This window comes from Euleptes europaea, chromosome 17, assembly GCF_029931775.1.
Source record: "Euleptes europaea isolate rEulEur1 chromosome 17, rEulEur1.hap1, whole genome shotgun sequence".
NCBI classification, from domain to species: domain Eukaryota; kingdom Metazoa; phylum Chordata; class Lepidosauria; order Squamata; family Sphaerodactylidae; genus Euleptes; species Euleptes europaea.
Window position 1 is genome coordinate 48,970,811 of NC_079328.1, and position 27,537 is coordinate 48,998,347.

The following is a 27,537-nucleotide window of genomic DNA, read 5'->3' on the forward strand; positions in this document are numbered from 1 at the left end:
AAGGCAAGAATCCCCCCAACCTCTTTAAAACAACTGAATGAAGACCTCGAATATGCAGCCAGATATACTTTTAGATTATATATAAAGTGCTAGTGATATTTCTGATCTCGTTTTCCTCTTAAAGATGCATGGTCCCCTTGAGGGACCTTTGCCGGCTGGCAGGTTGAAAATGCTCCTCAGATCCATTTTCGATGTTCAGCCGATACTGGCTCGAGAAAGAAGAACGGACAGTCCGATCCATCAGCGGCTGAAGCGGACGGAAGTTGTCCACCATCCGGTGCTCTTCCTCTCCGAGAGCGGTAAAGAGTAACATCCGAAACATCTCGAGCTGAGAATGAGTAACAGGAAAATCAGGAGGGCAAAAGGAAGACCAAAAAGAATCCCTACTGACCATATTACCACACTCTTTTCCAGAGCTGTGGAAGATCAGACGTGGCTGCCTCTGCAGATGAAATCCAATGACAGCGTTGACAACTTATCATTTCCAGGAGTGTGAGGAGTCACAGAATCATAGAGTTGGGACCACCAGGGTCATCTAGTCCAATCCCCTGCACAATGCAGGAAATTCACAACTACCTCCTCCACACACACACAGTGACCCCTACTTTATGCCCAGAAGATGGCCAAGGTTCCCTCCCTGCCTAAGGTCATAGAATCAGCATTGCTGACAGATGGCCATCTAGCCTCTGCTTAAAAACCTCCAGGGAAGGAGCACTTACCACCTCCCGGGGAAGCCTGTTCCACTGAGGAACTGCTCTAACTTTTAGAAAATTATTCCTAATGTCTAGACCTGAAACTCTTTTGATTTAATTTCAACCTGTTGGTTCTGGTCTGACTTTCTGGGGCAACAGAAAACAACTCAGCACCATCCTCTATATAACAGCCTTTGAAGTACTTGAAGATGGTTATCATATCACCTCTTAGCCTTCTCCTCTTAAGGCTCAACATACCTAGCTCCTTCAACCTTTCCTCATAGGACTTGGTCTCCAGACCCCTCACCATCTTTGTTGCCCTCCTCTGGACACGTTCCTGCTTGTCTACATCTTTCTTTCTTATTTTACCCACAGATTCTTGACTGGACGTCCATTCTCAGATTCATGTATTTCTTCACAAGTATACACATCTTTGACATATAATGCTACTACTCCCCTCTTCCTTATCTGTCTCTCCCTTTTAAACAAGTTGTACCCCTCAATCTTAATATTCCAATATTCCAGCCAGGAGTCTACAGGCAGCAGAACTATATGCATCCTCTCTAACCCATCTTCACTTTTAAGCTGCTGTGAATCCCCATTTCCATGACTTTGCTACGAACAAGCCAGGGGATCAGTGTAGAAATACCATTAAGTCATCTTAATCTGGCTAAGATCCCAAACATTCATCTAAACCCTGGCTTAGCTGACTGAGCCGAGTATCACATCTAGACATACTTAGCAGAAAAGTGTGGAAACAGACACTGACCAAGCCATGGTTAAGGCAAGACCTGGTTTGAGACCAACATTTAACTACAAATTAGGCATTCATACACAACACAACAGTAGCTAAGAGAAACAAGCTACGAGTAGGCACTATGTCTGCACAGGACCAAAGCAAATGGTAAAAATGACAACTAGCATAGAATCATAGAGTTGGAAGGAACCACCAAGGTCATCTAGTCGAACCCCCTGCACAATGCAGGAAATTTACAACTACCTCCCCCCCCACACACACACCCAGTGACCAGAAGATGGCCAAGATGCCCTCCCTCTCACCATCTGCCTAAGGTCACAGAATCAGCACTGCTGACAGATGGCCATCTAACCTCTTCTTAAAAACCTCCATGGAAGGAGAGCTTACCCCCTCCTGAGGAAGCCTGTTCCACTGAGGAACATGGGGAAGATATACGAAACTCCCTGTCTTTCAAGTAGACAGAGCACGGGCACGATCTTATTCAGTGGTATGGAATCACAGTAAAAACTTTTATCTGGCAGACCGTGTCTATGTTTTAGAATTCTCTAAATATTGAAGGGCCTTCTATGCCTGCTTTAATCTTTTACCATCAGCTCTTTTGGAAAGGAGATATAAATGTATCCCTTACTTTCAACAGACACGAAGCTGCCTTATACTGAATCAGACCCTTGGTCCATTAAGGTAAGGATTGCCTACACCGGCAGCCAGCTTTCCAGGGTCTCAGGCGGAGGACTTTCACATCACCTACTGCCTGATCCTATTAACTGGAGATGCTGGGGATTGAACTTGGGACCTTCTGCATGAAAAGCAGATGGTCTGCTACTGAGCCATGGCCCCTCCCTGTTGGACACTGTTGAAACAGTCAACCATGTGTTATCGAATTGCCCTTTGTGTTTGGACATTCAGTCTCTATACATAACTCCAATCTTATCAAATTTTCCAGGCAGACCTGATGAATTTTATATTTTCCTCCTCCTTTCAGATCGTTTTAGCGAAACCACCTATAAGGTGGCCAAATTTTGTGTCTCGGCATGTTCAGCAAGGAAGCAGCTGGTTAAGTCTTTATTAATTATGTCTCTACTATGGAAATCAGCCTATTACCTGGCTTTGAAATTTTATTGTATGTTGATATTCCGACTCTCCCTGTCTGTCATTCTTGGCTGATCTATGATTGTAACATACAATGATTGGATTGGTTTTCAATAAAACCATTGTTTTACTGTCCCAACAGGTTTCACTTTATAAAGATTCTTGTTCTGCAATGTTCGATTATTGGAAAGTAACATTTGAATTGAGAGTTACACCCCTCCGTTCCCTTTTCAACCCCAGCATGCAGCGGTTTTCTTTGGACGTACCTGGTCTTCATCGACCTCTATTGGCTTCTTCTTGATGATCCAGGTGACAGACTCGGTTAGCGGCGGAGTGGTCAAAGACCCAGAGTAGGTCCAATAATCTGGGCACGTTGGTAACAAGCAGGACGGATCAAATACATCAAATTCAACAAGCGTATCCTGGCAAATTGAAGCATCAGGATGAGTTTGGGCCATTCGTAACGGGCCACTTGGCTTGCAATATCCAGCTTCCACCAACCAACCATGGAAAGAGAATCCTCAGTTCTGCATAGGGCAACCGGCACCGTCTAGTGGCTAGAATGGTTTGACTGGTGAAACCCAGATGTCAAATCCCCACTCAGAGTCACTAAGTGACCCTGGGCTTATGCCTCAGACTGGCCTACCTCACAGGGCAGTGAGGAGCTATCAAATGGGTAAGTCTCCCTTCACTGAGAGCTACAGGCTGGGGAGGGGCTGTGGCTCAGTGGTAGAGCACCTGCTTGGCATGCAGAAGGTCCCAGGTTCAATACCCAGTGGCATCTCCAGTTAAAAGGATCAGGCAGTAGGTGATGGGAGAGCTGCTGCCAGTCTGAAAGCTGACTTTGATGGACCAATAGTCTGACTCAGTATAAGGCAACTGCATGCATTCATGTTATGGTCACAGCTGGATCTACAGAGACTAAAGACAGGCAGTGTCATAACTGACCAACAGACACGGTTCAAACCTCCCAAAGACAGGGGATGCACACGGTACAGGCATTCTAAGTCCACTTCAAACAGGACCTTTTCAGATGTGCACTTTAAACATGTTTTAAGTGCACATGTGAATGCAACAAACTAGTGTAGCATTTGGGTGTACTCCTCAAGGACCCATGACTGGTTGCAGCTCTCAGTTGAGCACATGCTCAGAGCTGAACCTGAACATGCAACATGCAAAACAGCCCTTGGATACAGGAAGGCAATTGATGTTCAAACCATTGTTACCTTGTGTTTAATTGATGGTAAGGCCTCGACTAGTTTCTGCAACCCGCTGTGATTGGCCCCGATCTGGAAGGCAAAGATGAAAACGGTTGGTTTTTCTACTTTCGGGACACCCTGAGGTGGCGGCATTCTCTCAAACTGCCTTTACACCATTGCTCTAGGATTCGTGGATCAACATTATTGACCCTGAGCTTGTGGAACAGGGAAAGAAAAATTTGAACCAATCAAATAGTTGACTTTATGTTTGTGTGTGTGTTAAGTGCCGTCAAGTCGCTTCCGACTCATGGCGACCCTATGAATGAAAGTCCTCCAAAATGTCCTATCTTTGACAGCCTTGCTCAGATCTTGCAAATTGAAGGCTGTGGCTTCCTTTATTGAGTCCATCCATCTCTTGTTGGGTCTTCCTCTTTTCCTGCTGCCCTCAACTTTTCCTATCATGACGGTCTTTTCCAGTGACTCTTGTCGTCTCATGACGTGACCAAAATACGATAGCCTCAGTTTAGTCATTTTAGCTTCTAGGGTCAGTTCAGGCCTGATTTGATCTATAACCCACTGATTTGTTTTTTTGGAAGTCCACGGAATCTGTAACACTCTCCTCCAACACCACATTTCAAAGGAATCTATTTTCTTCCTATCAGCTTTCTTCACTGTCCAGCTTTCACACCCATACATAGTAATAGGGAATATGATGGCGTGAATTAATCTAGTCTTGGTGGCCAGAGTCACATCCTTACACTTCAAAATCTTTTCTAGCTCCTTCATGGCTGCCCTTCCCAGTCTCAATCTCCTTCTAATTTCTTGGCTGCAATCTCCCTTTTGGTTGATGGTGGAGCCAAGGAATAGAAAGTCTTGAACAATTTCAATTTCTTCATTGTCAACCTTAAAGTTGTGTAATTCTCCTGTAGTCATTACTTTTGTTTTCTTGATGTTCAGGTGTAGTCCTGCTTTGGCACTTTCTCTATTAACTTTCAGCAGTAGTTGTTTCAAATCTTCACTATTTTCTGCCAATAATGTAGTATCATCAGCATCTCTCAAATTATTAATGTTCCTCCCTCCAATTTTCACTCCACCTTCATCTAAATCTAATCCAGCTTTCCTAATTATATGTTCTGCATATAGATTTTATGTTTACATGTCTGATTTTGCAAGGAGCTGCGCTGAATTCTTTCTCCTTTCTTTCTTCATAATACTTTTTTGGTCTCTTATACCAACTCCCATCCCTACCATATGTTTCTTAATAGTTGAGATTATTCAAAACATTCCATAATACTAGAACTTGAGGATACCCAATGAAATTGTCAGAAAATAGATTCAGGACAGACAAAACAAGAATTCGAGTGTGGAATTCACTGCCAGTAGAGATAGTGATCACAGAGAGCTTTAAAAGGGAATCTGAGATTCATGGAGAACAGGTCTATAAGTGGCTTTAGCCATGGTGACTGAAGAGAACACCCACATTCAGAGGTAGTTAACCACTATATCATCAGGGGAAGGCCTCGACCTTTACGCCCTGTTGTTGGCGGGACCGGTTGGCCACTGTGTGAGGCAGGATGCTGGACTAGATTGACCGCTGGCCTGATCCAACAGCGCTCTTCTTATGTTCTTACGATATATGTTTACCCATTGCTGTTGTCATGTAAACAAAAATAAATCAGCCCCTGCCACCACAAAGGTAATTTTTTAGAGTTTGGAGTGGAAGAGCTGCAGTTTTGTTGAGACCATACCTCCAAAAAGACTCCAATGACGGCCAAACCATTATCCTCCATTACAGCTTCTTCAAAACTCGAAAACTTGCAAGAATTCCAGTGTACTAAATGCAGCTGAAACAAAATGGAATCTGTATTTGAGACAAAAATGTGACTAGAACTGTATTTTCTTCAAGAGGCATAAATGAACTGGGTTTGACTCACAGAGCTGACACGACAGGCTCCCGAATGTAGCCCATGAAAGGGAAATGTGGCCATCTAGCTACTAGGTCATATAAACAGCCACATCTCCGGCCTTGTCAATGTGTTGACCAAAGAGACAAAGCCAAGGCATGCAGTTCTTGGGAAGAAGATCCACTACAGCCATTTCCTTTGTGAATCTTCCTTAGCAAAACGCAATCATGTGAGACATTCTAGCACTCCGCTTGTGAGAACATCAGGGAGCCAAGCCTCCATGTTCAGAGGCAGTCAACCTCGGAATAACAGTGCCAAGAGGCAACATCAGGGAAAGGCCTCAGCTTCTAATCTCTGTTGTTGGCCACTGTGAGAGACAGGATGCTGGACTAGATGGACCGCCGGTCTGATCCAGCAGGGCTCTTCTGATGTTATAACACCTGAAGTGGCAGTTCTGAGATCAGCGGAGTTAATGTCAAGTTTACAGCAGCTGATTTCAGACTGACACTCTGCCTCAAACCTCACAGGCAACACAATCCTATTTAGAGACAATGGCTTAAACTGAAATACCTACTTAGGGTTGTACCACGGATCTCTCAAGTTTTAAAAAAGCTAAGTGCATTTGGGGGGACAAGGAAACCAACAATCAGAGTTTGCTCAAGACAAAGGGAAGGGGATGTTTAGCCCTTAACCCAAATTTCAGTATCTTTATTGGCATACCATCAAGCAGTCGATCAAATAAAACCAACCCTCTAAACATCATTTAACCTCCGCCTCTTAACAATTTCATCAAAAAATTTAGCCACAGATTCAGTAGTCTCAAAATCTCGGGAGGATTACAACAATTTGATCTTACTATCATCAGCTTGATCTACATGATTTGAGAGAAAGGGATCTAAAAGGACCGCACGAATTTCACAATAAAATGGACAATACAAGAGCATATGGTCAATATACTTTCAATCTCCCGCAGGGCACACTTACACACCCTAGCAGAGTATGGACTTTTCTTAACCCAAATTATCCCCTCTAAGTGAAAAGAGCCTCAGAAGAAAAAGATACTGGTCCCAGCATCTTTCCCTGCAGGGTTGACTGCGGCCAACGCGGAGGGAACAGACTTAAAATAACAAATCGACACCCCACTCTCCTGTACACACAGCTACATGCCAGAAAAGGAAAATACTGGGAGATCCAATTGTTATCCCCCCCTGTGCCTGTGGTTTTGCCACCAGCAACCCAACCATCCCTTTTCTTCTACTTACCTCTGCTGGGAAAACTTTACAGTCCACTGTGTGTTCAGAGCCCCATTCATTTATGGCCCCCCAGTGAAAGTGGAACTGCTTCAGCCGGTAAAGGTTTTCCAAGGGGCCTCCTGTAATAACTTTTGGAGAAATATAAAGATGTTAGGAGAACAGACCTCCAAATAAAAGGCATGCGCTGAAACGGCATTCGGTAGTAGCAGGACTAGAACGGTCACAGTTCTTAGCAAGCCAAACCTCTAGCCTTTGAGGACACCCGACTCTCAAAGGGTGGGGTGGTGGGAAGCCAAGATGGAAGCAGGTTTGTAGAAGAACAGGCAGACTTGGTGAAAGCACCGGGCAGGTGTAAAACGGTAGCAGTGCAGAGATGGGAAATGTCTGGGGATTAAAGCATTTTCAATCAGGGAAATGGTATGCGGGGGGGGGGGCACTTAAACACTCCCCCCAGCACCATAATCCCAATCTGGTTTGCCCCTGCCTTCACAGCTCAACCTGAGTGCCAGTCACAGAGCTCTAGTATCACCTGCCCTCGCAAAGAAGCTAGCCAGCGTGGTGCAGTGGTTAAGAGAGGTGATTTGGAGCGGTGGACTCTAATCTGGAGAACTGGGTTTGATTCCCCTCTCCTCCACATGAGCGGCGGACGCTAATTTGTCTCTAGGGACATTAACCAGATGCCGCATGAGTCTTCTTGTGTTGTATCCCTATAAAATATGCTCAGTTCAGGGGCTCTGTCACAGGATTTCGTCTCCTTGTTGCAAAACCTTCCATCCCTACTCTTTAACCAGAACCGAAAGCCCTTTGCCCTTGCCCAGTTGGGAACTGCTGAAATCCACACCCCTTCCACCGATCCACTGACAGGCCCAACATTTTTGGGAACTGCTGCCTACACCAATGCTACGTGCCCACGATCAGCCAACAGGTGGCAACAGAGCAAGAATGTCACATTTGCTTTGTTTTCATGCTGCATAACTAACCTCACCGTTCGCGGGGATCCCATTTGAATCTGGTCCCGGATGCCATATTTCTACTTCTTTTCCAACACCTGTTTCTCTTTCCGGCTTTCTGCATTGTTCTTCACTCTCACTTTAAATCCACATTTCTTTTACTCTTGTCTACCTGCATCTCTCTACTTTTGCTAAAGGGCCGAAGCAAGGAAAGAAAAGAAGGAAAGAACATAAAGAAGGAAGCACATGGGACAGATTTTTTAAAAAGTTAAGCATTTAGTATTCAGGAAAGATGAACTGTCCAAGATAGGACATTTTGGAGGACTTTCATTCATAGGGTCGCCATGAGTCGGAAGCGACTTGACGGCACTTAACACACACACAGAGATGAGCTTGGTTGTCACCAGCAGAAGTGATTGAGCATCACAGCCTGAGGAAGGAGCTTTTGCTCACTGGGCAGCTAAATAACACAACCACACTGTAGTGTACCTAGCGTGGTGTAAAGTGTTGACAAGCCTCAGTCGGCTTATGGTGACCCTGTAGGGTTTTCAAGGTAAGAGACAGAATAGGTGGTTTGCTCTCGTCTAACTCTGCATAGTGACCCTGGACTTCTTCGGTGGCCTCCCATGGGCATCTCTGGAATCAGGGTTGCAAGCACCACAAAACGGATGCCACAGGAGGTGGAGCCAACCATAAAATGGCCTCTGCAGGAGGCGGAGCCACACACAGAGGAAGCCCAAGTGGGAAAGAGGAGTGAGAAAGAGAATAAAACCAACACTGTTTTAGCAGCTGCCACCAAAACGTTATTTTAATCTGCACAGCCAATCAGATCTCCAATGACAGCCAGCGTGGCGTCGTGGTTAAGAGCAGTGGACTCTAATCTGGAGAACCGGGTCTGATTCCCCGCTCATCCACATGACGCCTGCAGGGTGACCGTGCGCTAGTCACAGTTTTCTCAGAACTCTCTCAGTCCCACCTACATCACAAGGTGTCTGTTGTGGGGAGGGGAAGGGAAGGTGATTGTAAGCTTCTTTGAGACTCCTTTCAGTAGAGAAAAGCGGGGTATAAAAACACAACCCTTCTTCTTCTTCAGTGGCCAAGCAGAGGCCCCACCCACTTTCTAAAAACACTTGGCCCGCACCAGGGCACCCATGGGCTTTGGGGACCCCGATCTAGTACACTGGTGTAATTATAACAACTGTTTTAATACACGATCTGAAATAACAATGTCAATCACTAGGACTCCCAAGCAGATCTAGAAAATGAGGCTGATGAAGTAATGCAACCAAGTGGACTGAGCAAATGTTCCCTCCACACACACACACAGCGGGGCAGCCCCTCCAAAGTATAGAGGGAAGTATAGAGGAAGCATAGAGGGGAGTCTCTCAAGAGGCAAGAAAATCTGGTTTTGAAGGCCGTCACTTCTGGGGTAACCTTCCAATGAAATTTGGTAATAACTCCACCAAGCAATTCAGTTTAGCAGCAGCCGAAGAACGGTGTACAAAGGCAGAGAACAGCAAGAAAGTTAAGCAATGTCAGGATACTACGAACTCAGACTGCAGAGGGGAAGAACAGCGATTCCTTTCTGCTGACAGCTCTGTCAACCATTTGCCTCGATCTCCTTCAGTGTGTCACACAGGCAGAGCCTGAAGGGGGCTCTTGCAAGCTGATTTGCGAATCCTGGCATCGATCGCTAAAGGGCAATGCTGCAGAGCAACACGGCCACTCACCTGAAATGACCTTTAAGAGTGAATACAGCCATTGCCCAGCCCATGGCTACCAACTGCAGCCTTCCCCCCTGCTTTAGAGTGGCCACACACCAACTGAGTTAGCAGCCAACTTGGCGGAAGGTCAGCCGGCGCCCTCTTTCCAAACAGCTGATCGGCTAACTAGGTTAAGTCGAAATCTGTACAATGAAGCTAACTGAAAAGCTGCCAGATACTCTACCCACACACAAACCACGTGCAACAAAGAATTACTGGCTGTTACCGCACTAGGTATTCCCAGCGATGTATTAAGAGTTTGGAAATGTTATAAAAAATAGGGTTCGCACTTTCTATGTATTCCCACCGATGTATTAAGAGTTTGAAACTGTTATAAAAAATACTGTTCGCACTTTGTTTGGCCCCTTTAGCTGTGAAGACGTCTTCCAACCATTTTTAGCCGTAGCATCCAAAAACCCTTTTAAAGCGATGTTTTTTATAACATTTCCAAACTCTTGATACATCGCTGGGAATACCTAGTGCGGTAACAGCCACTGTTCACACCCATTGGCTAAATTGCTCAGGGCTTTTTATGCCCTATCTTATCTGTTTATGTGGAAACATCCATTACGTTTAACGCAAAGTACTCGGTTACAGTGAGCTCATAAAACTTGCCTTTTCAGTTTTAAAGAAAAGAAGAATCCCTGCAATGCTAGAAAAACTGCTCTTTTCATTTCCCCTACTGTTTAGCGCAGCTTAAACGATGCCAAGAACCACCAGAGAATGCTTTGCTGGAAAACGAGCGCCTATCTTGCCTTATAGATATTTTCGAGTGCATTATTCAAAAGCTTATCTTTGTTAATACATCCAAAGAGATAAGCAGCCTTTTATTTCATTAATGGTTAATGCTGGATTTCTGCTTTCCACCTGAGGACACACAAGCCGAAACGGTAGGCGATAATATTGCAGGGTTCCTCCCCCGAAAAGGGTCATGTGAAAAACATAGGAGGTAACACTTTTGCAGTAAAGGTGCTGCCCCAGCCTACATGGAAGGCAGCTTGCAAGGATTACCTTTTGCATTTCTGTAGAGAGAAGTCATACCGAAAGAGAGGCAGTGATTGGAGTGTTGGATATAGAGTGGGGAGACTTGGATTCAGGGGCCCCCAGATCACCGAGTCACTATATCTCGGCCTAACCTACTTCACAGGATTGTTGTGAGGATGAAATTATTCATGTATATCCCACCTTTCCCCCCAATGGGGACCCAAGGTGTCTCACATAATTCTATTCTCCTCTGTTTTATCCTCACAACAACCCTATGAGGTGGGTTAGGCTGAGAAGGGCTGTCATATGAAGGATGGTGCCGAGTTGTTTTCTGTTGCCCCAGAAGGTCGGACCAGAACCAACGGGTTGAAATTAAATCAAAAGAGTTTCCGTCTAGACATCAGGAAGAATTTTCTAACAGTTAGAGCAGTTCCTTGGTGGAACAGACTTCCTTGGGAGGTGGTGAGCTCTCCTTCCCTGGAGGTTTTTAAGCAGAGGCTAGATGGCCACCTGTCAGCAGTGCTGATTCTATGACCTTAGTCAGTTCATGAGAGGGAGGGCATCTTGGCCACCTTCTGGGCAGGGAGTAGGGATCACTGGGTGTGTGTGTATGTGGGGAGGGAGGTAGTTCTGAATGTCCTGCATTGTGCAGGGGGTTGGACTAGATGACCCTGGTGGTCCCTTCCAATTCTATGATTCTGTGAGAGTAACTGGCATGCTTTGTTACCACACCAGCACAGTATGCAGCTGCAAGGCTTACGGAACTCCAGGGTGCCAACTAAGGCCACGAGGCTGCTTCTCATAGGCTCCAACGCTCTTTAAACAGGGCCCTGACCCAGGGCAAAACCTCTTGCCCCACCAGGCTCACATTTGAACGCAGGCCTTACATTTAAGACTCACAATTCATGCCTAACACATCAGTGACTGCTCACCACTGCATATAAACACTTAGCTATGAAACAGCTCTCCGGGAGTTCAGTTCAAACCATCCTTTCTAAGGGCAGCTTTCACAACTGACCCTCTGCCCGGGCATTTCCCAAAGCTTACTGCAGCTGCTCTTACATGATTTTTCTGTGGAGTCCTCAAATTCGACCAGGAAGCAGTAGCCGTTGTTCCACATATGAAGGCAGCTGGCTGGGTCGTAGCGTATTTCCAGGGGTTTCAGGTGAGGGTCATAGACGCTGTCTCTCCACTGGATGTTGATCGGAGACTGTCGACTCCCTCCAGGAATTGTAATTGGGCTCTGCCACAGAGGGTGCACTACAAACAGGAAAAAAAATACAAACCGAGCCTCTTATGCATTTTGTATTTATTTATTTACATCCTGCTTTTCTGCCCCTGTTGGAACTCAAAGCGGCTTTTTAGAACATCACTCGCCCCTCTTCCATTTTCTCACAACAACAATCCTGTGTGGTATGCCATGTTGAGAGTTTGAGACAGGCCCAAAGTCGCCCAGTGAGCTTCCATGGTAAAAGTGGGGATTTGAACTCGGGTCACCCTGTTAAGAGTGGATAGACTAGTAAACAGGGTGACCTGAGTTCAAATCCCCACTTCTACCATCTACTATACCACACTGGCTCTCACGCTGTATGGGTCTCATACAGAGTTTTTTAGACAACTCAAGCAGCAGAAGCTGCTTGGAGAAACATAGCCAGGATCCACAAAATCATGCTACTATTTCTGCCCATTTCGGACTTGGCACTCTTTCGGACTAGGCACTCTGACATTTCCCTCCATGTCATGTGGCAACCCAGTTCTGAACCCGAGTGGAGTTTCAAAAGCAGCAGGCAACCCAGCTCTAAGACCCCATTGCTCAAAATAAAGAGGTAAACAAATCCCACTAGGCACGCAAAATAATTCTTTGGATCCCAGCCGAAGTCCTTAAATTAAGGGCTGTATTAGAGAAAGCAACACGCTGGCACGATTCAGATTTAACAATAAAACTCGCTGTTAGATTTGCACGACATTAACGTGCATCTACCCATTCTGCAATAAGCTCCTTGCATGATCCAATAATTCACAAGGTGGCTTTCAAGATCCTATTACAGATTTAACAATGAGCCTTTGATGTTGTTTCATCCCACCCCCTCATCTGTGCATATTACCACAATGAAGCAACAAATATAAACACAGCTCCAGAGACAATCTTGATGGTACCACAAAGCTGCTTTGGGGAAGAATAATACCCTTTTTTTGGCACTCTCTAAACTAAAAGCAGGTACTTGTTCGGTGAAGCGAGTTGCAGTAGGAATCAGGGCTGCCAACCGCCAAGTCGGGTCTGGAGAGCTTCAGGAATTACAACTGGGAAGGGGCTGTGGCTCAGTGGTAGAGCATCTGCTTGGCATGCAGAAGGTCCCAGGTTCAATCCCTGGCATCTCCAGTTAAAGGGACCAGGCAGGTAGGTGATGTGAAAGACCTCAGCCTGAGACCCTGGAGAGCCGCTGCCGGTCTGAGTAGACAATACTGACTTTGATGGACCAAGGGTCTGATTCAGTATCAGGCAGCTTCATGTGTTCATGGGAGGCAAGAAGGAAGGTAGCATGAAGCAGCACACAGGAGAGAGAGAGAGAGGGACAGAGGGGTATAGTTAACTGTGTGTTTCCATACTAGGAAAAGTGGCGCAGCTTAGATTCCTGCCTGTCATTAAGAACCTGCTGCATCAGACCAGTGGTCCAGCAAGTCCAGCATCCTGTCTCACACAGTGGCCAACCAGTTCCTCTGGAGGTCCAACAACAGGGCATAGAGGCCGAGGCCTTCTCCGGATGTTGCCTCCTGGCACTGGGATTCAGAGACTGACTGCCTCTGAATGTGGAGGTTCCCTTTCGGCACCATGGCTAGTAGCCACTGATAAACCACTCCTCCATGAATCTGGCTAATCCCCCTTTCAAGTTGTCTATGCCTGTGGCCATTGCTACATCCTCGGGCAGCAAATTCCACATGTTAATAACTCAGTGTGTAAAGAAGTATTTCCTTTCGTCTTTTCTGATTCTATTGCCCATCAGCTTCATTGGATGCCCTTGAGTTCTAGTATTTGGGGACAGAGAGAAAAAGCTCTCTTTTTTCAACTCTCTCCATCCCCTGCGTAAATTTATAAACCTCTATTGTGTCCCCTCTTAGTCATCTCTTTTCTCAAGTGCAAAGTCTGTCTAGACATTAGGAAGAATTTTCTAACAGAGCGGTTCCTCAGTGGAGCAAGCTTCCTCGGGAGGTGGTAAGCGCTCCTTCCCTGGAGGTTTTTAAGCAGAGGCTAGATGGCCATCTGTCAGCAAGGCGGATTCTATGACCTTAGGCAGTTCATGAGAGGGATGGCACCTTGGCCATCTTCTGGGCATGGAGCAGGGGTCACTGTGTGTGTGTGTGTGTGTAGGGGTTAGTTGTGAATTTCCTGCATTATGCAGGGGGTTGGATTAGATGACCCTGGTGGTCCCTTCCAACTCTATGATTCTATTCTATGATATACTCTAGCTGCAGTTGAAGGCAATGATCCACCGTCTCAAATAAAATCACCAATGAGATAAAAGTGCAGCTTTTACCAGGGAATATCTGCCGGCAGAAGGGGTGTCGTCACTTCCCTCTCACAACTGCTCATGCCCCATTTTTCCCAAGCTGAAGCCAAAAAACAAATGGGGGGAGAGCAGAACAGCCTGGTTGAAGGGGGAACAACAGGCAAAAAATGAAAGCACCACTTTCCTAATTCTTTCCTGCAACACCCCCCCCACACACACACACACCACTACTTGGCACACCCAAACTGTTTGCGCATGTTTTGGAGAAGGCCGGCGTTCCAGGAACAGGCCTGGGGATTGTCTGAGCAATTTATTTGCAGAGGAAACTCTGGAGGGAGGGGCACGGAAACAGGCACTCCCTGGTGACCGCAGAAGGGGAGGAGAGGTGAGCAGCCATGCCAAATCGGGTGGGGAGGGAGGGGTGAGAAAGCTATGCTGCACCCTCAGAAAATCTCCAAGAAGTAACCGGATTAGTCCGCTACAGCAGAAGGGCAGCTGGAAGTCCTGCAGAACCAAGACGGGCAGTTTTTATCAGGACAAATACCAGAAGAATTCCTTTCCCTAATTTCCGTTGGGGCAGCAGCTTTCTGGGGCTAGAGATGCCTTTGCCAGATGGGCACAGCGTTATCCTCAATGGACAGAGGGAGGCAGAAGAGACATTGCCAGTGGCCAGGCTACAAAGAGAAAAGGGTGGTGGCAGGGGGGGGTCACTTCTCTAGGCAAAGCCCAACGGAGGTGGCCAAAGATACAACCAGGGTGACTCCTTCCCCATACGCTGTCTGGGCTGGGAGCCCCACATGGATAAGAAAGGGAGTGATGGCATTTGTATTGCGGGCAATGCCAAGAGCGGCCTTGGAGAACTCTACAAGGCGGGATGGGAAAACATGGCACAGAGCAGATATGCATTAAGTGAGGAAAAGAAGGGAGAAGAGGAGGATGCGTTGGGGTTATTATGGGGAACCTCCTTAGAGCTCACCCTACAGAGTGCCAGACCTGAGTACGCACAACTGGGGAGGCAGATATAAAGGCAAAAGAAAGGGGTGAGCGGAAAGTGGGGAACTGTTGACATGATAGGAAGATAGATCACGATGGGAAGAGGCAGACATGTAGGACTGAGCGAGATTCCAGTCCAGGAACGCCTTAAAGGCCAACAAGATGTCCAGGGCGGAGACCCCAAAGATCCCTTCGTCGGATGACAGCAGGAACAGGATTTGGGATGGGGGCAGGAAACCCTAAGAGGGCCCTCCCTGGAGAGCCCACACTGCAGGGCAAAATTAGGGGGGCAGGTAGGGAAGAGAATGGGGGGGGAGAGACCCCCCAACATGGGAGGGGCTGTGGCTCAGAGGTACAGCCTCTGCTTGGCATGCATAAGTTCCCAGGTTCAATCCCCGGCATCTCCAGTTAAAGGGACTAGGCAAGTAGGTGATGTGAAAGACCCCCTGCCTGAGACCCTGGAGAGCTGCTGCCGGTCTGAGCAGACGATACTGACTTGGATGGACTAAGAAGGGTCTCATTCAGTATAAGGCAGCTTCCTGTGTTCATGCAATTCGGCAAGGGGAAGGGGCTGTACTAGGGGTCCTATAGGGGAAGGGGACCCCAGCAGTCAGAGCTCGCCCTAGAGGCCCACCCTGCAGGGTAGGCACTGAGAAAGCCTCAAGAAAGACACGTGGGCAATTGTGGACAGGATGGGAAGAGGCAGACATGCAGGCTCGTAGAAGACTGGGCGAGATTCCAGTCCAGGAGCACATTAAAGGCCCTGCAAGCAGGAACAGGATTTGGGGGGGGGGGAGGGAGGACACCCTAAAAGAGCCCTCCCTGGAGAGCCCACACTGCAGGGCGAAATTAGGGGGGCAGAATGAGGGGGCGGGAGAGGACCCCAGCATGCAATTCTGCAAGGGGAAGAGGCTGCACCGGGAGACCGATGGGGGGACCCCGACGGTCCCAGCTCGCTCTAGAGACCCGCCCGCCCTGCAGGGTAGGCGCAGAGAAAGTCCCCGTTAAGGGGGTGGGGGGGTCACTCACGGCCGTCGCGGAGGCGGTAGGAGGCGCAGCAGCCCAGGCTGCACAGGCCGGCCCTGCCGGGGGCCGCGGCCGAGGCGAGGCGCAGGAGGAGCCGCGGGGCCAGGAGAGCCATGGCCGGCAGGCAGGCAGGCAGGCGGAGGGGAAGCGCCGCGGCCGCCCCGCTGGCTCCTCTCCGGGGCCGAGCCGAGCCGCCCCCTTCCGGGCCCGCCTCCGCCCGGGGAGAAGAGCAAGGCAGCCGGCGCGCCAGGAGGCGGGGACGCGGCAGAGGCATCCCCGCGAGAAAGACCTCCACCTGAGACCCTGGTGAGCCATGGAGAGGGGCCGTGGCTCAGCGGTAGAGCGTGTGCTCGGCAGGCAGAAGGTCCCAGGTTCGATCCCGGGCATCTCTCCTTAAAGGGACTAGGAAAAGAGGTGATGAGAAAGACCTCTGCCTGAGACCCTGGAGAGGGGCCGTGGCTCAGTTTCTACTTGGCGTGCAGAAGGTCCCAGGTTCGATCCCGGGCATCTCTCCTTAAAGGGACTAGGAAAAGAGGTGATGAGAAAGACCTCTCTGCCTGTAGACCTTGGAGAGGGGCTGTGGCTCAGCGGTAGAGCACCTACTTAGCATGCAGAAGGTCCCAGGTTCAATCCCCAGCATCCCAGTTAAAGGGACTAGGCAAGTGGGTGATGTGGATAGACCTTTACCTGAGAGCCATGGAGAGGGGCTGTGGCTCAGTGACAGAGCATCTGCTTGGCATGCAGAAGTTCCCAGGTCAATCCACGGCCTCTCCAGTTAAAGGGATTGGGCAAATAGGTGATGAGAAAGACCTCTGCCTGAGAGCCATGGAGTTAAAGGGACTAGGCAAGTGTGAAAGACCTCTACCTGTAGACCCTGGAGAGGGGCTGTGGCTCAGTGATCCCAGGTTCGATCCCCAGCACCACCAGTTAGAGGGACTAGGCAAGGGTGAGGGGCCGTGGCTCAACGGTAGAGCATCTGCTTGGCATGCAGAAGTTCCCAGGTTCAATCCCTGGCATCTCCAGTTAGAGCAGTGGTTCCCAACCTTTCTTTGACCAGGGATCACTAGGGCTTTTTTGTTCGGTGCAGGGACCCCAAGGTTCAAAAAAAAAATTCAGAGAATTTGAAAATAAACTTTAATCATAACTGTTAGTTAAACATTAAACTTAGAATAATATCTGAATATATATATTTTATAATAGAGAACTTTTAATTGAAAATATTAATTTATTATGGGTGTATAACTTTGTTTCGCGGACCTTAATTTCGTTCTCGCGGACCCCTGGGGGTCCACGGACCCCCGGTTGGGAACCAGTGAGTTAGAGGGACCAGGCAAAATAGGTTATGAGAACTCTACCTGAGACCTTGGAAAGCCATGGAGTTAAAGGGACTAGGCAAGTGGGTGATGTGAAAGACCTCTACCTGAGACCCTGGAGAGGGGCCGTGGCTCAGCGGTAGAGCACCTACTTGGCATGCAGAAGGTTACAGGTTCGATCCCCAGCATCTAGGCAAGTGGGTGATGTGAAAGACCCCATGGAGAGGGGCCGTGGGTCAGGGGTAGAGCCTCTGCTTGGCATGCAGAAGGTCCCAGGTTCGTTCCCCGGTATCTCCACTTAAAGGGACTAGGCAAGTAGGTGATGTAAAAGACCTCTACCTGAGAGCCATGGAGAGGGGCCGTGGCTCAGCTGTAGAGCACCTACTCGGCATGCAGAAGGTCCCAGGTTCGATCCCCGGCATCTCCACTTAGGGACTAGGCAAGGAGGTGAGGTGAAAGACCCTTTTCTGCCTGAGACCCTGGAGAGCTATAGGGAGGGGCCGTGGCTCAGTGGCATACAGAAGGGTCCCAGGTTCAATTCCCAGGGGCATCTCCAGTTAAAAGGACCAGGCAAGTAGGTGATGTGAAAGACCTCAGCCTGAGACCCTGAGACCCTGGAGAGTAGACAATACTGAGTAGACAATAGTGACTTTGATGGACCAAGGGTCTGATTCAGTATAAGGCAGCTTTGTGTGTTCATAGGCTACCATGAAACATCCAAACCTAGGGGACGGGTCATGGCTCAGTGGTAGAACCTCTGCTTGGCATGCAGAAGGTCCCAGGTTCAATCCCCAGCATCTCCAGTTAAAGGGATGAGGCAGGAAGGTGATGTGAAAGACCTCTGCCGGAGAGCCAATACTGACTTAGATGGACCAAGGGTCAGATTCAGTAGAAGGCAGCTTCATGTGTTCATGTGTACCCCACCCTCCCCAGCCAAAGGCCAGGCTCAGGAAGAAAGGCATCAATAGTAAACACTGTGTTAGTAATTTAATTTCTTTAAATGGCCCCAAATTGTTACTAACTGTATTATAATTGTAGTGTTTTTTCTTTGTATACATTCATAATCAGCTTAAACTCTTAAGTGTTCCTGGGGTTCCTTTGGTTCCCCCCCTCTTTTGATATCTGTAAATCCATCTTTTAGCAGCGGGTTCACCAGAAAACCATCAAAAGCTCCTTCAGTCCCCCCTCCTCAATATTTTCAGCTGACGCTAAAAATCCTGACCCTAGATTATTTTGAAAAAAGGGACCTTTGATTTGTTCTATGGGAAATCCCGAGAACAGGCTGTACCCAAACAGAGGGCCAACTGGATGCAGGTAAGGCTAGTAACACCAAAACCACGCCCTACTGCCAAAAACGTTATTTTTGCCAGGAACTGAGCTGGCATCGTTGCCGTAGCAACACATTCCAAAGCAAATGCTTATGACCAAATGCATAACTTTGGGCTTCCTTTTTTTTTAAAAAAAATTGCCCATCCCAGCTAAGAAGTCTTTTAAAAGAAAAGTATTTTCTCCTCCCATGCTCAAATGCTGTAAACCTCAGTCTTCGAACTTAATCTTTGGTTTTGGCAGGATTTGGCTTTTCTGTTTATTATCTAATTTATCTAGACTTGAATCTGCACAGGAAAGACAGGAACCCTCAAGTACAGAGCTGGATAGTTTAGAAGAAGAAGAGTTGGTTTTCATATGCCGTCTTTCTCTACCACTTAAGGGAGACTCAAACCGGTCTACAGTCACCTTCCCTTCCCCTCCCCACAACAGACACCCTGTGAGGTGGGTGGGGCTGAGAGAGCTCTAAGAGAGCTGTGACTCGCCCAAGGTCACCCAGCTGGCTTCGTGCGTAGGAGTGGGGAAACAAACCCAGTTCACCAGATCAGAGTCCCGCAAGCTTGAAAAGGTTGGAGACCTCAGCTGAACTCTTTAATTCTCATTAAAACCATAAGTGCATTCAAGTGCACAAGCAGTTGTTCGCATTGGTTGCTGGCCGCTTTTTAAATTCCCCCCACTGTTATATTGGGTTGCAAGTAGGGTTGCCAACCTCCAGGTAGTAGCAGGAGAGCTCCTGTTATTACAACTGATCTCCAGCTGATAGAGATCAGTTCGCCTGGTAGGGCTGCCAACCTCCAGGTAATCAATATAAACAAAACAAAAGCACTCCCGTGCCTATACCATATGGTTTGGAAATTAGCACGGGTGAAAGGTACACAAATGCACAGAGCCAAGTAGCAAAAATGCAAATGTTAATAAGTGCAAAACATCAAAGACAGCAGTGTGAGACAAATAGACCTAACAGCAGTGACTACACAATGTACACTAACAGCAGTGACTACACAATGTACAATATATACATGGATTATAGAATAACCAGGCACGGCCGTCCCCCATCTTTGGATTTATATTCACTGGATTCATACCAGATGAACATATTATACAATTGGAACCAACCAACTTTGATAGACTTAAGAAGAGGACTTTTTTGCCTGGTTATTCTATAATCCATGTATATATTGTACATTGTGTAGTCACTGCTGTTAGTGTACATTGTGTAGTCACTGCTGTTAGGTCTATTTGTCTCACACTGCTGTCTTTGATGTTTTGCACTTATTAACATTTGCATTTTTGCTACTTGGCTCTGTGCATTTGTGTACCTTTCACCCGTGCTAATTTCCAAACCTCCAGGTAATAGCTGGAGATCTCCTGCTATTACAACTGATCTCCAGCCGATAGAGAGCAGATCACCGGGAGAAAATGGCCGCTTTGGCCATTGGACTCTATGGCATTGAAGTCCCTCCCCTCTCCAAACCCCGCCCTCCTCAGGCTCCACCCCAGAAACCTCCTGCCGGTGGTGAAGAGGGACCTGGCAACCCTAGTTGCAAGTTCTTTCGAAGTAGGGGTCTGCCACACTCTACCTGTGAACTCTAGCCCAGTTCACAAGTTACAATGTCCACACGTATGATCTACGTTGAATGAAGGTCATACATTTTTCTTTATATGTGTGTCAAATAATTCTCTTGTTACATTCAATGCATGTACGGTTCAATGTGTGATTTAAACCCCACATTTATCCAGGTACTGGTCCCTAGTTTCATTTGTATGGTGAACACATGTTGGCTCATGCTTGGACATAGGGACAGATGAAGCTGCCTTATACTGAATCGGACCTTTGGTCCATCAAGGTCAGAATTGTCTACTCAGACTGACAGCAGCTCTCCAGGGTCTCGGGCTGAAGTCTTTCACATCACCTACTACTCAATCCTTTCAACTGGAGATGCCAGGGATTCAACCTGTGACCTTCTGCAGCCAAGCAGATGCTCTACTACTGAGCCACAGCCTCTTCCCTTACAGGCACATTATGTGCTTTCACTGTAATGTGTGAACAGGGCTTCTGTCACATGTCATGCAGGCTGATGATAACATTGAGAAGGAGAAAGAACGTTCTTGATGATCTCGGTCTTACTATAATCAACACCCTTCTGTGTTGGCAGAGGTCTCCTTGGCAGGATGGACCTCACTTGAACCAGGAAACTGCCAGCTTTGTAAAGCCTTTAATCCTCTTGAATGCACCACAGAGGAGAAAAAAAATATTCTAAGGGTTTTTCTCTATTCCTTTGTTTTAAAAAGCATGCTGTTGTTTGGCCTGTTGGGGTGTGTGCAGTGGGGAGGAAGAGAAGGCCATGAGTTGGGTGGTACCTCTACGATCAGATGCAGGATGACCCAGCGCCAGCTCTGCTCCTCATCCGGTGCAAAAGCTGTCCTGGTGGTATTAAGGAAAAGTCTGGCTCCACCTCCACAGGTCAGTTGGGCATCCATGTGCAGCTGATATACAGCTTGCCCAGGAGGGATGTACATCAAGGGAATGACGCCTGTGAAGTTTAAGTCTGGGACCACTGATGGGTTATCTTGGCAGTGCCACGGAATACTAGCAATATACTTGTTATAACCTAGCATTTTCTATTAGTTTTTATCCAAATTCAAGGGGCCTCCAATGGCTGTTGGGACCTTATTGTGGCCCTTCTGATCTCCAGAATAGGCTTGCCAGGTCTTCCCTGGCCATCGTTGGGGGGTTGGAGTGGGGTAGGGTTGCCAGCTTCAGGTTGGGAAACTTAGATATTTGGGGATGGAGCCTGGGGAGGACAGGGAGACTACAGACTCGGTAGACTGGAGATGAGCTGTAATTCCGGGGGGATCCCCAGGTTCCACCGGGAGGTTGCCATCCCTACTCCAGAACCGGAAATGAATTGTGACCTGTGTCTGGGAACTGTGATGGCAGCAGACTCATTCACGTGGTTTGTGTTTATAGCGTTCTCTCAAAGTGAATTTTTCTCTCACTGAGTCCATCCAAAATTGTCCGCACCACAATTTAAGAAGGATGTAGATAAGCTGGAATGTGTCCAGAGGAGGGCAACAAAAATGGTGAGGGGTCTGGAGTCCAAGTCCTATGAGGAAAGGTTGAAGGAGCTGGGTATGTTTAGCCTGCAGAAGAGAAAACTGAGAGGGGATATGATAACCATCTTCAAGTACTTGAAGGGCTGTCATATAGAGGATGGTGCTGAGTTGTTTTCTGTTGCCCCAGAAGGTCGGACCAGAACCAATGGGTTGAAATTAAATCAAAAGAGTTTCCATCTAGACATTAGGAAGAATTTTCTAACAGTTAGAGCGGTTCCTCAGTGGAACAGGCTTCCTTGGGAGGTGTTAAGTGCTCCTTCCCTGGAGGTTTTTAAGCAGAGGCTAGATGGCCATCTGTCAGCAATGCTGATTCTATGACCTTGGGCAGTTCATGAGAGGGAGGGCACCTTGGCCATCTTCTGGGCATAGAGTAGGGGTCACTGTGTGTGTGTGGGTGTGTGTGTGGGGGAGGTAGTTGTGAATTTCCTGCATTGTGCAGGGGGTTGGACTAGATGACCCTGGTGGTCCCTTCCAACTCTATGATTCTAAAGGACCTGTATGTGGCTTACGAGCAAACAAAGACGGGTGTTGTTATACAGTTGAATCTCACGCTTGGAGACAACTGGGTTTCACTTGACAGATAAGCCCAAAAGCTGCCTGTATGAAACTCTAGCTGAAATAGTAGCAGAACAGGAGAGAAATAGGTCAGGCTGTTGGCGGTTGTTTAAGAAAACATTTGAAAAGGCCAGAAAACGGAAAAACACTGTCAGAGACACACATGAGTCATACACCCTGTATGTGCTACCGTAGGAACCAATGACTGGAAATGTCCTGTAGATTTGGTTCAGCGATAAAAAGATCTGGTAGTAATTGTGGCTCTGGAGAGAGAGAAAGCGAACGAAAGAACAGGAGAGAAACTGAAATGGTATCTATGGTTGGAACAGCTGTTCTGTATCTTGCCCTTTGCATGTGAACAAATAGAGCCAGACAACCCTTGACCGCGTTTTCTCAACTCCCCGTTCCAGATTAATCCCTTCCCAAGGAAGAAATTTGTGTTAATTAGCAGGAGAGGTCCATTACTGCATTTTGTTCCATTGCATTGATTGACTGTTCCAAAGGGATTGAGCAGCTTTTCCTTCATTTGAGGCTGATTCCAAAACATAAATGAAAAAGACAGAACTTTTTCATGGTTGGACCACAGCAAACCCAAATGTTTAGGGAATTCCTTAGTTGACAGGTGACTCTCACTAACTCAGGTGCATCATTCTTCATATGAGGCTTTGCATGTTTGCTAGAGAGGTTTTTAATCCTGGGGAAGAGCCACCACCTTCCAACAGAGTGTAATGGTTTACTTGGAGGAGCGTGTAGCGCCCTGAGCTTATTGAAATGCCAGACCGGCAGTAGGAAAGGGTTTGTTTTGAGACCTCCGCCCTGCCAAAAAGCTCAACAGAAGCCTTCGCCAATCCAGTGGCAGCTTCTGTCAAAGAACATGAGCGCTTGTGCATTTCGAAGAGCTCGAGGACAGGCCTTTGAGCGACGTCTTAACCAGGCTGTAAATAATCACTGAGAAAACCACTACACCCAGAGTGGCATAAAACCGTTTTAAATAAATCATTTATTGGAAATGTAATTACTCCAGAATTGTCTTCATGGCAGTGGTGTCTGCTGCAGGCCACGTGCAAATGTTTGTGTGTTGCAGGGTTCTTGGCACACCCTGAGCAATAGAATTGACCAACCTTTTGAAAAGACACAAGCTTGCTTAACTTTATAACTCCTCTTTTCAAGCACTAGCACCACACTTATGTCTATATTTAACCTCCTGTTCAAAGCACACATTTGGGAGCGATTTGGGAGTGTTCTATCTTTTTCAGTTTGTTGCAGTGATTAACTTGTTCGTCCTCACAACAGAGCTATTGAAGTCATGCACATCCCCATTTTAAAGATGGAAAGTTGAGGCCAAGGAAGAATGGTTCCTCCGGGCCAGACAGACAGAATCTGTCTCAGCTAGGGCTTAGTCCCAGATCTAGCTCTGAAAGCCCTGTACCAGCTCTGGAACTGGAGGATGAATGATACAATTGCCCCTGACCAAGTGCAGAGTGATTTCCTGCCACACAGAGTGACCATTCATCCGGTAGACAGTATCCCTAGTGTGGCTTCAGTGCCGGCACCTCACTTTTCAGAAGTTATGATGCTGAAAAGTTAACATTTGTGGGGTCATTTAAAGCCATTTCCCCTTGGACTATGACCAGTTCTTAATCCACTGCAATGTTCCCCGCACCCAGTTTTGAAAAACTCTCAGGATTTATGGTCCTCGGCATTTAGGGTCCATTGTAGCCAACAAGAACTGTTCCCACTGAGTTCAATCCCTCTGAGATAGACACTTCTCTATATCACATGGCTACCCCTCTGTTGTTTTCTGTTGCCTCAGGTCGGACCAGAACCAACGGGTTGTAATTAAATCAAAAGAGTTTCCGTCTAGACATTAGGAAGAATTTCCTAACAGAGCGGTTCCTCAGTGGAACAGGCTTCCTCGGGAGGAGGTGAGCTCTCCTCCCCTGGAGGTTTTTAAGCAGAGGCCGGATGGCCATCTGTCAGCAATGCTGATTCTATGACCTTAGGCAGATCATGAGAGGGAGGGCATCTTGGCCATCTTCTGGGCATGGAGTGGGGGTCACTGGGTGTGTGTGTGTGTGTTGGGGAGGTAGTTGTGAATTTCCTGCATTGTGCAGGGGGTTGGACTAGATTACTGTAGTGGTCCCTTCCAACCCTATAATTTCTATGATTCTATGAGCCATTTCAGCTGTCGCTTTCTCCGGGCTCACAATTTGTAAATAAATTATTGCGAGCTCTAATACACCGACTGGCTTTGAAGAGCAGCATTTTAATCCTCTGCAGCTGCAAATGAGGAAAATGAACTGAATGCTGAAAAAAGTTGGCCGTGATTCTTCTCCTGCCTCTACTTTCCCACTTTTATCATTGGAGGAAATTCTCTCCCTCTTTCTCTTTTACTTCAATCTTGGTTTAAATTCCTGGCTGTATAACAGTGGATTTTACCTAGTTGAAAGGAAAGTGTTCTTGCTTCTCATAAATGTATTCATTTATTTACTTCATTCATGCCCTGCCTTTTCTTCCCAAAGCAGCTTATGTCATTGTCCTCGCCTCCGTTTTGTCCATACAACAACCCTGTGAGGTAGATTAGGCTGGCTGCATGTGTATGACTTGGCCCAAGGTCACCCAGCAAGCTTTCACAACAGAACGGGGATTCGAATCTAGGTCTGCCAGATCCCAATCTGCCTTGAGCGTCAGTGAGAAAGGCGGGCTATAAAGAAAGTAAAATAATTATGCCGCTTCAACATAGATTTGGGTACTTACATGAAGCATACCTGTTTTTAGAAGTGCAGGTGGCCAGGCTACATGGTCTTACAGGTGTCGGGCGCTGACTCCAGACAGCCTTCAGCTGCTTGCTGAAACGGACTAGATCCAATGCCTTTTTGCTTGCGAGAAATACCATTTTGGGCCAGCACCAACTCTCTCACTGTGCCTGTAGCCCAAGGAGCGAGCCCTCCAGCACCAGAGAGCTGGAACAGGGAGCCAGGAATGATCAGACTTAAAACAACCCGGACAACCCAGTCCTGTTTATGAACCATTCTGGCCACACAGGGGCACACCCTTTAAAAAAAAAAAAAACCCAAAACAAATAGTTAAATTTCAACCCGACCCTCGGCAGATTTCTCGTTGGCCGTAAGTTTTGGTAGAAGGGCCGGGCGAGTGAGCTGATCCCTTTCCTCTGGTTCCCCCCAGACAGATTTGGCTCTGAGAAAGTCTCTGCCTCTCAGAGAAGGGCATTTTCTCTCTCCTTCAATGTCACGGCAGCTTCAGAAGCCTCAGTGTAGTTTTTAATGTTTTTGTATAGCTTCTTTAACAAAAATAAAAAATTATTTTTCTTTTGCTTTCCAAGCCAAGCAGTTTGGAGACGGCAAGCGACAGATAAACCAATATGATTTCATGGAGAAGTGGCTAAGGAAGACCCATCGCAGGGGGGGCGTTGGCAGCATGCGGCATCCATTGGCTGATCGTTTCTGTGTGTGGTGTGTACTGTATTTTTTTTACTTATATTCTCCCTTACGTGGAGCTCCCTGGAGCCTCCCGGTTTGGCTTCAGCTGCATCTGGTAAGCACACATGAAGCTGAATCAGACCCTTCGGTCCTTTAGGGTCAGTCTTGTCTATTAAGACTGGCAGCGGCTCTCCAGGGTCTCAGGCTGAGGTCTCTCACATCACCTACCTGTCTATTCCCTTTAACTGGAGATGCCAGGGGTTGAACCTGGGGCCTTCTGCATGCCAAGCAGAGGCTCTACCACTGAGCCCACAGCCCCACCCATTGTGCTTCTAGATGGCTCGCAGCCCCAGGCTCTACTGAATTCAAAAGCCTGCCTGCCTCCTCATGAGAAGCCACGAGAGGCCAGCAATCCACCATTCCCAGGCTTGAGAGAGTGTTCTTCCCAGCTTTTTAGGCTAAAGGTGAAAGGCGCAACCAGGGCACTTTGGCAGAGCTTGTCTGCGTCAAGTCAGGCGATGGGGAGAAATCCTCTGGTTGGTTTTGCACAACCCGGTCTACCAGATTAGAGTCTGCCGCTCATGTGGAGGAGTGGGGAAATCAAACCCGGCTCTCCAGATTAGAGTCCACCGTTCCAAACCACCGCTCTTAACCACTACACCATGCTGGCTCTATTGGGAAAAGCATCTACTGGGGAAAAATAATTTGGAAGAGGAAAGCATTGCTTACTGCTTCTGAGCATGTGACCCTTGTAAGCACTTGGATCCTCCTGAGTCCTGAATTGGGATCCAATGCAAGGTGTATGCAAACCTTTTGGTAGCTCCGCTGGGAGTAGGTGCTAAATCCTTGGTTATTCTTACTGAAAGGGCTGCCTGGCGGGAGGGTGTCTTAACAGGCCAAATCCTGCCATATATATCCTGTCTTTCTTCCATGGAGCTCAAGACTGTGTGGTTCCCATTGAGGGGGAGGAGTTAAAGCAGAGACTGAATTGGGGAGGGGCCATGGCTCAGTGGTAGAGCATCTGCTTGGCATGCAGAAGGTCCCAGGTTCAATCCCTGGCATCTCCAGTTAGAGGAACCAGGCAAGTAGGTGATGTGAAAGACTTCTCTACCTGAGACCCTGGGGAGCCTCTGCTGGTCTGAGTAGACAATACTGACTTTGATGGACCAAAGGTCTGATTCAGTATATGGCAGCTTCACGTGTTCATCATGAATCTTTCAAGTGTAAATTCTGTGTGAAAGGTCAGGTGTGAATCCTGTCATAAAAATGCAAAGTGTGAGCATTTACAAATAAGAGATGGTAAGAGAGGTCAGAGGTTTGAACAGATACATACGGACCTAAGTGCCATCAAGTCATAACTGACTTTTGGGGACCCCAGCAAGGGGCTTTTAGGGCAAGTTAGAAGCGGAGGTGGTTTGCCATGGCCTTCCTCTGCAGAGTCTTCCTTGGTAGACTCCCATCCAAGTACCGACCCTGCTAAGCTTCCGAGATCTGATGAGATCAGGCAATACCATGCTGCTTTTGCTCCTTGAACAGCTAAGCGAGATGATAGCCTTAAGTGAAAATTTACATGTACTGAAACAAGGCCAAGAACAACCAATCAAAATTTCTATAAAGTGGGACCTGTAGAACTGTTAGAGATTGTAGTCAGTAAGGAAACCCAAGTCTCT

At 47.4% G+C, this 27,537-nt stretch overlaps 1 protein-coding gene across 1 annotated transcript; it reads right to left on the reverse strand.

Moving 5' to 3' along the window:
• Positions 1-118: 118 nt before the first annotated feature.
• Positions 119-16,390, reverse strand: CA5A (carbonic anhydrase 5A). Its single transcript, XM_056862388.1, has 7 exons — positions 16,120-16,390; positions 11,654-11,851; positions 6,904-7,022; positions 5,486-5,581; positions 3,765-3,827; positions 2,805-2,960; positions 119-328 (listed from the first exon to the last, which is right to left on the reverse strand). The coding sequence occupies exons 1-7, from the start codon at positions 16,388-16,390 to the stop codon at positions 119-121; spliced, it is 1,113 nt and encodes a 370-aa protein (XP_056718366.1).
• Positions 16,391-27,537: the final 11,147 nt, after the last annotated feature.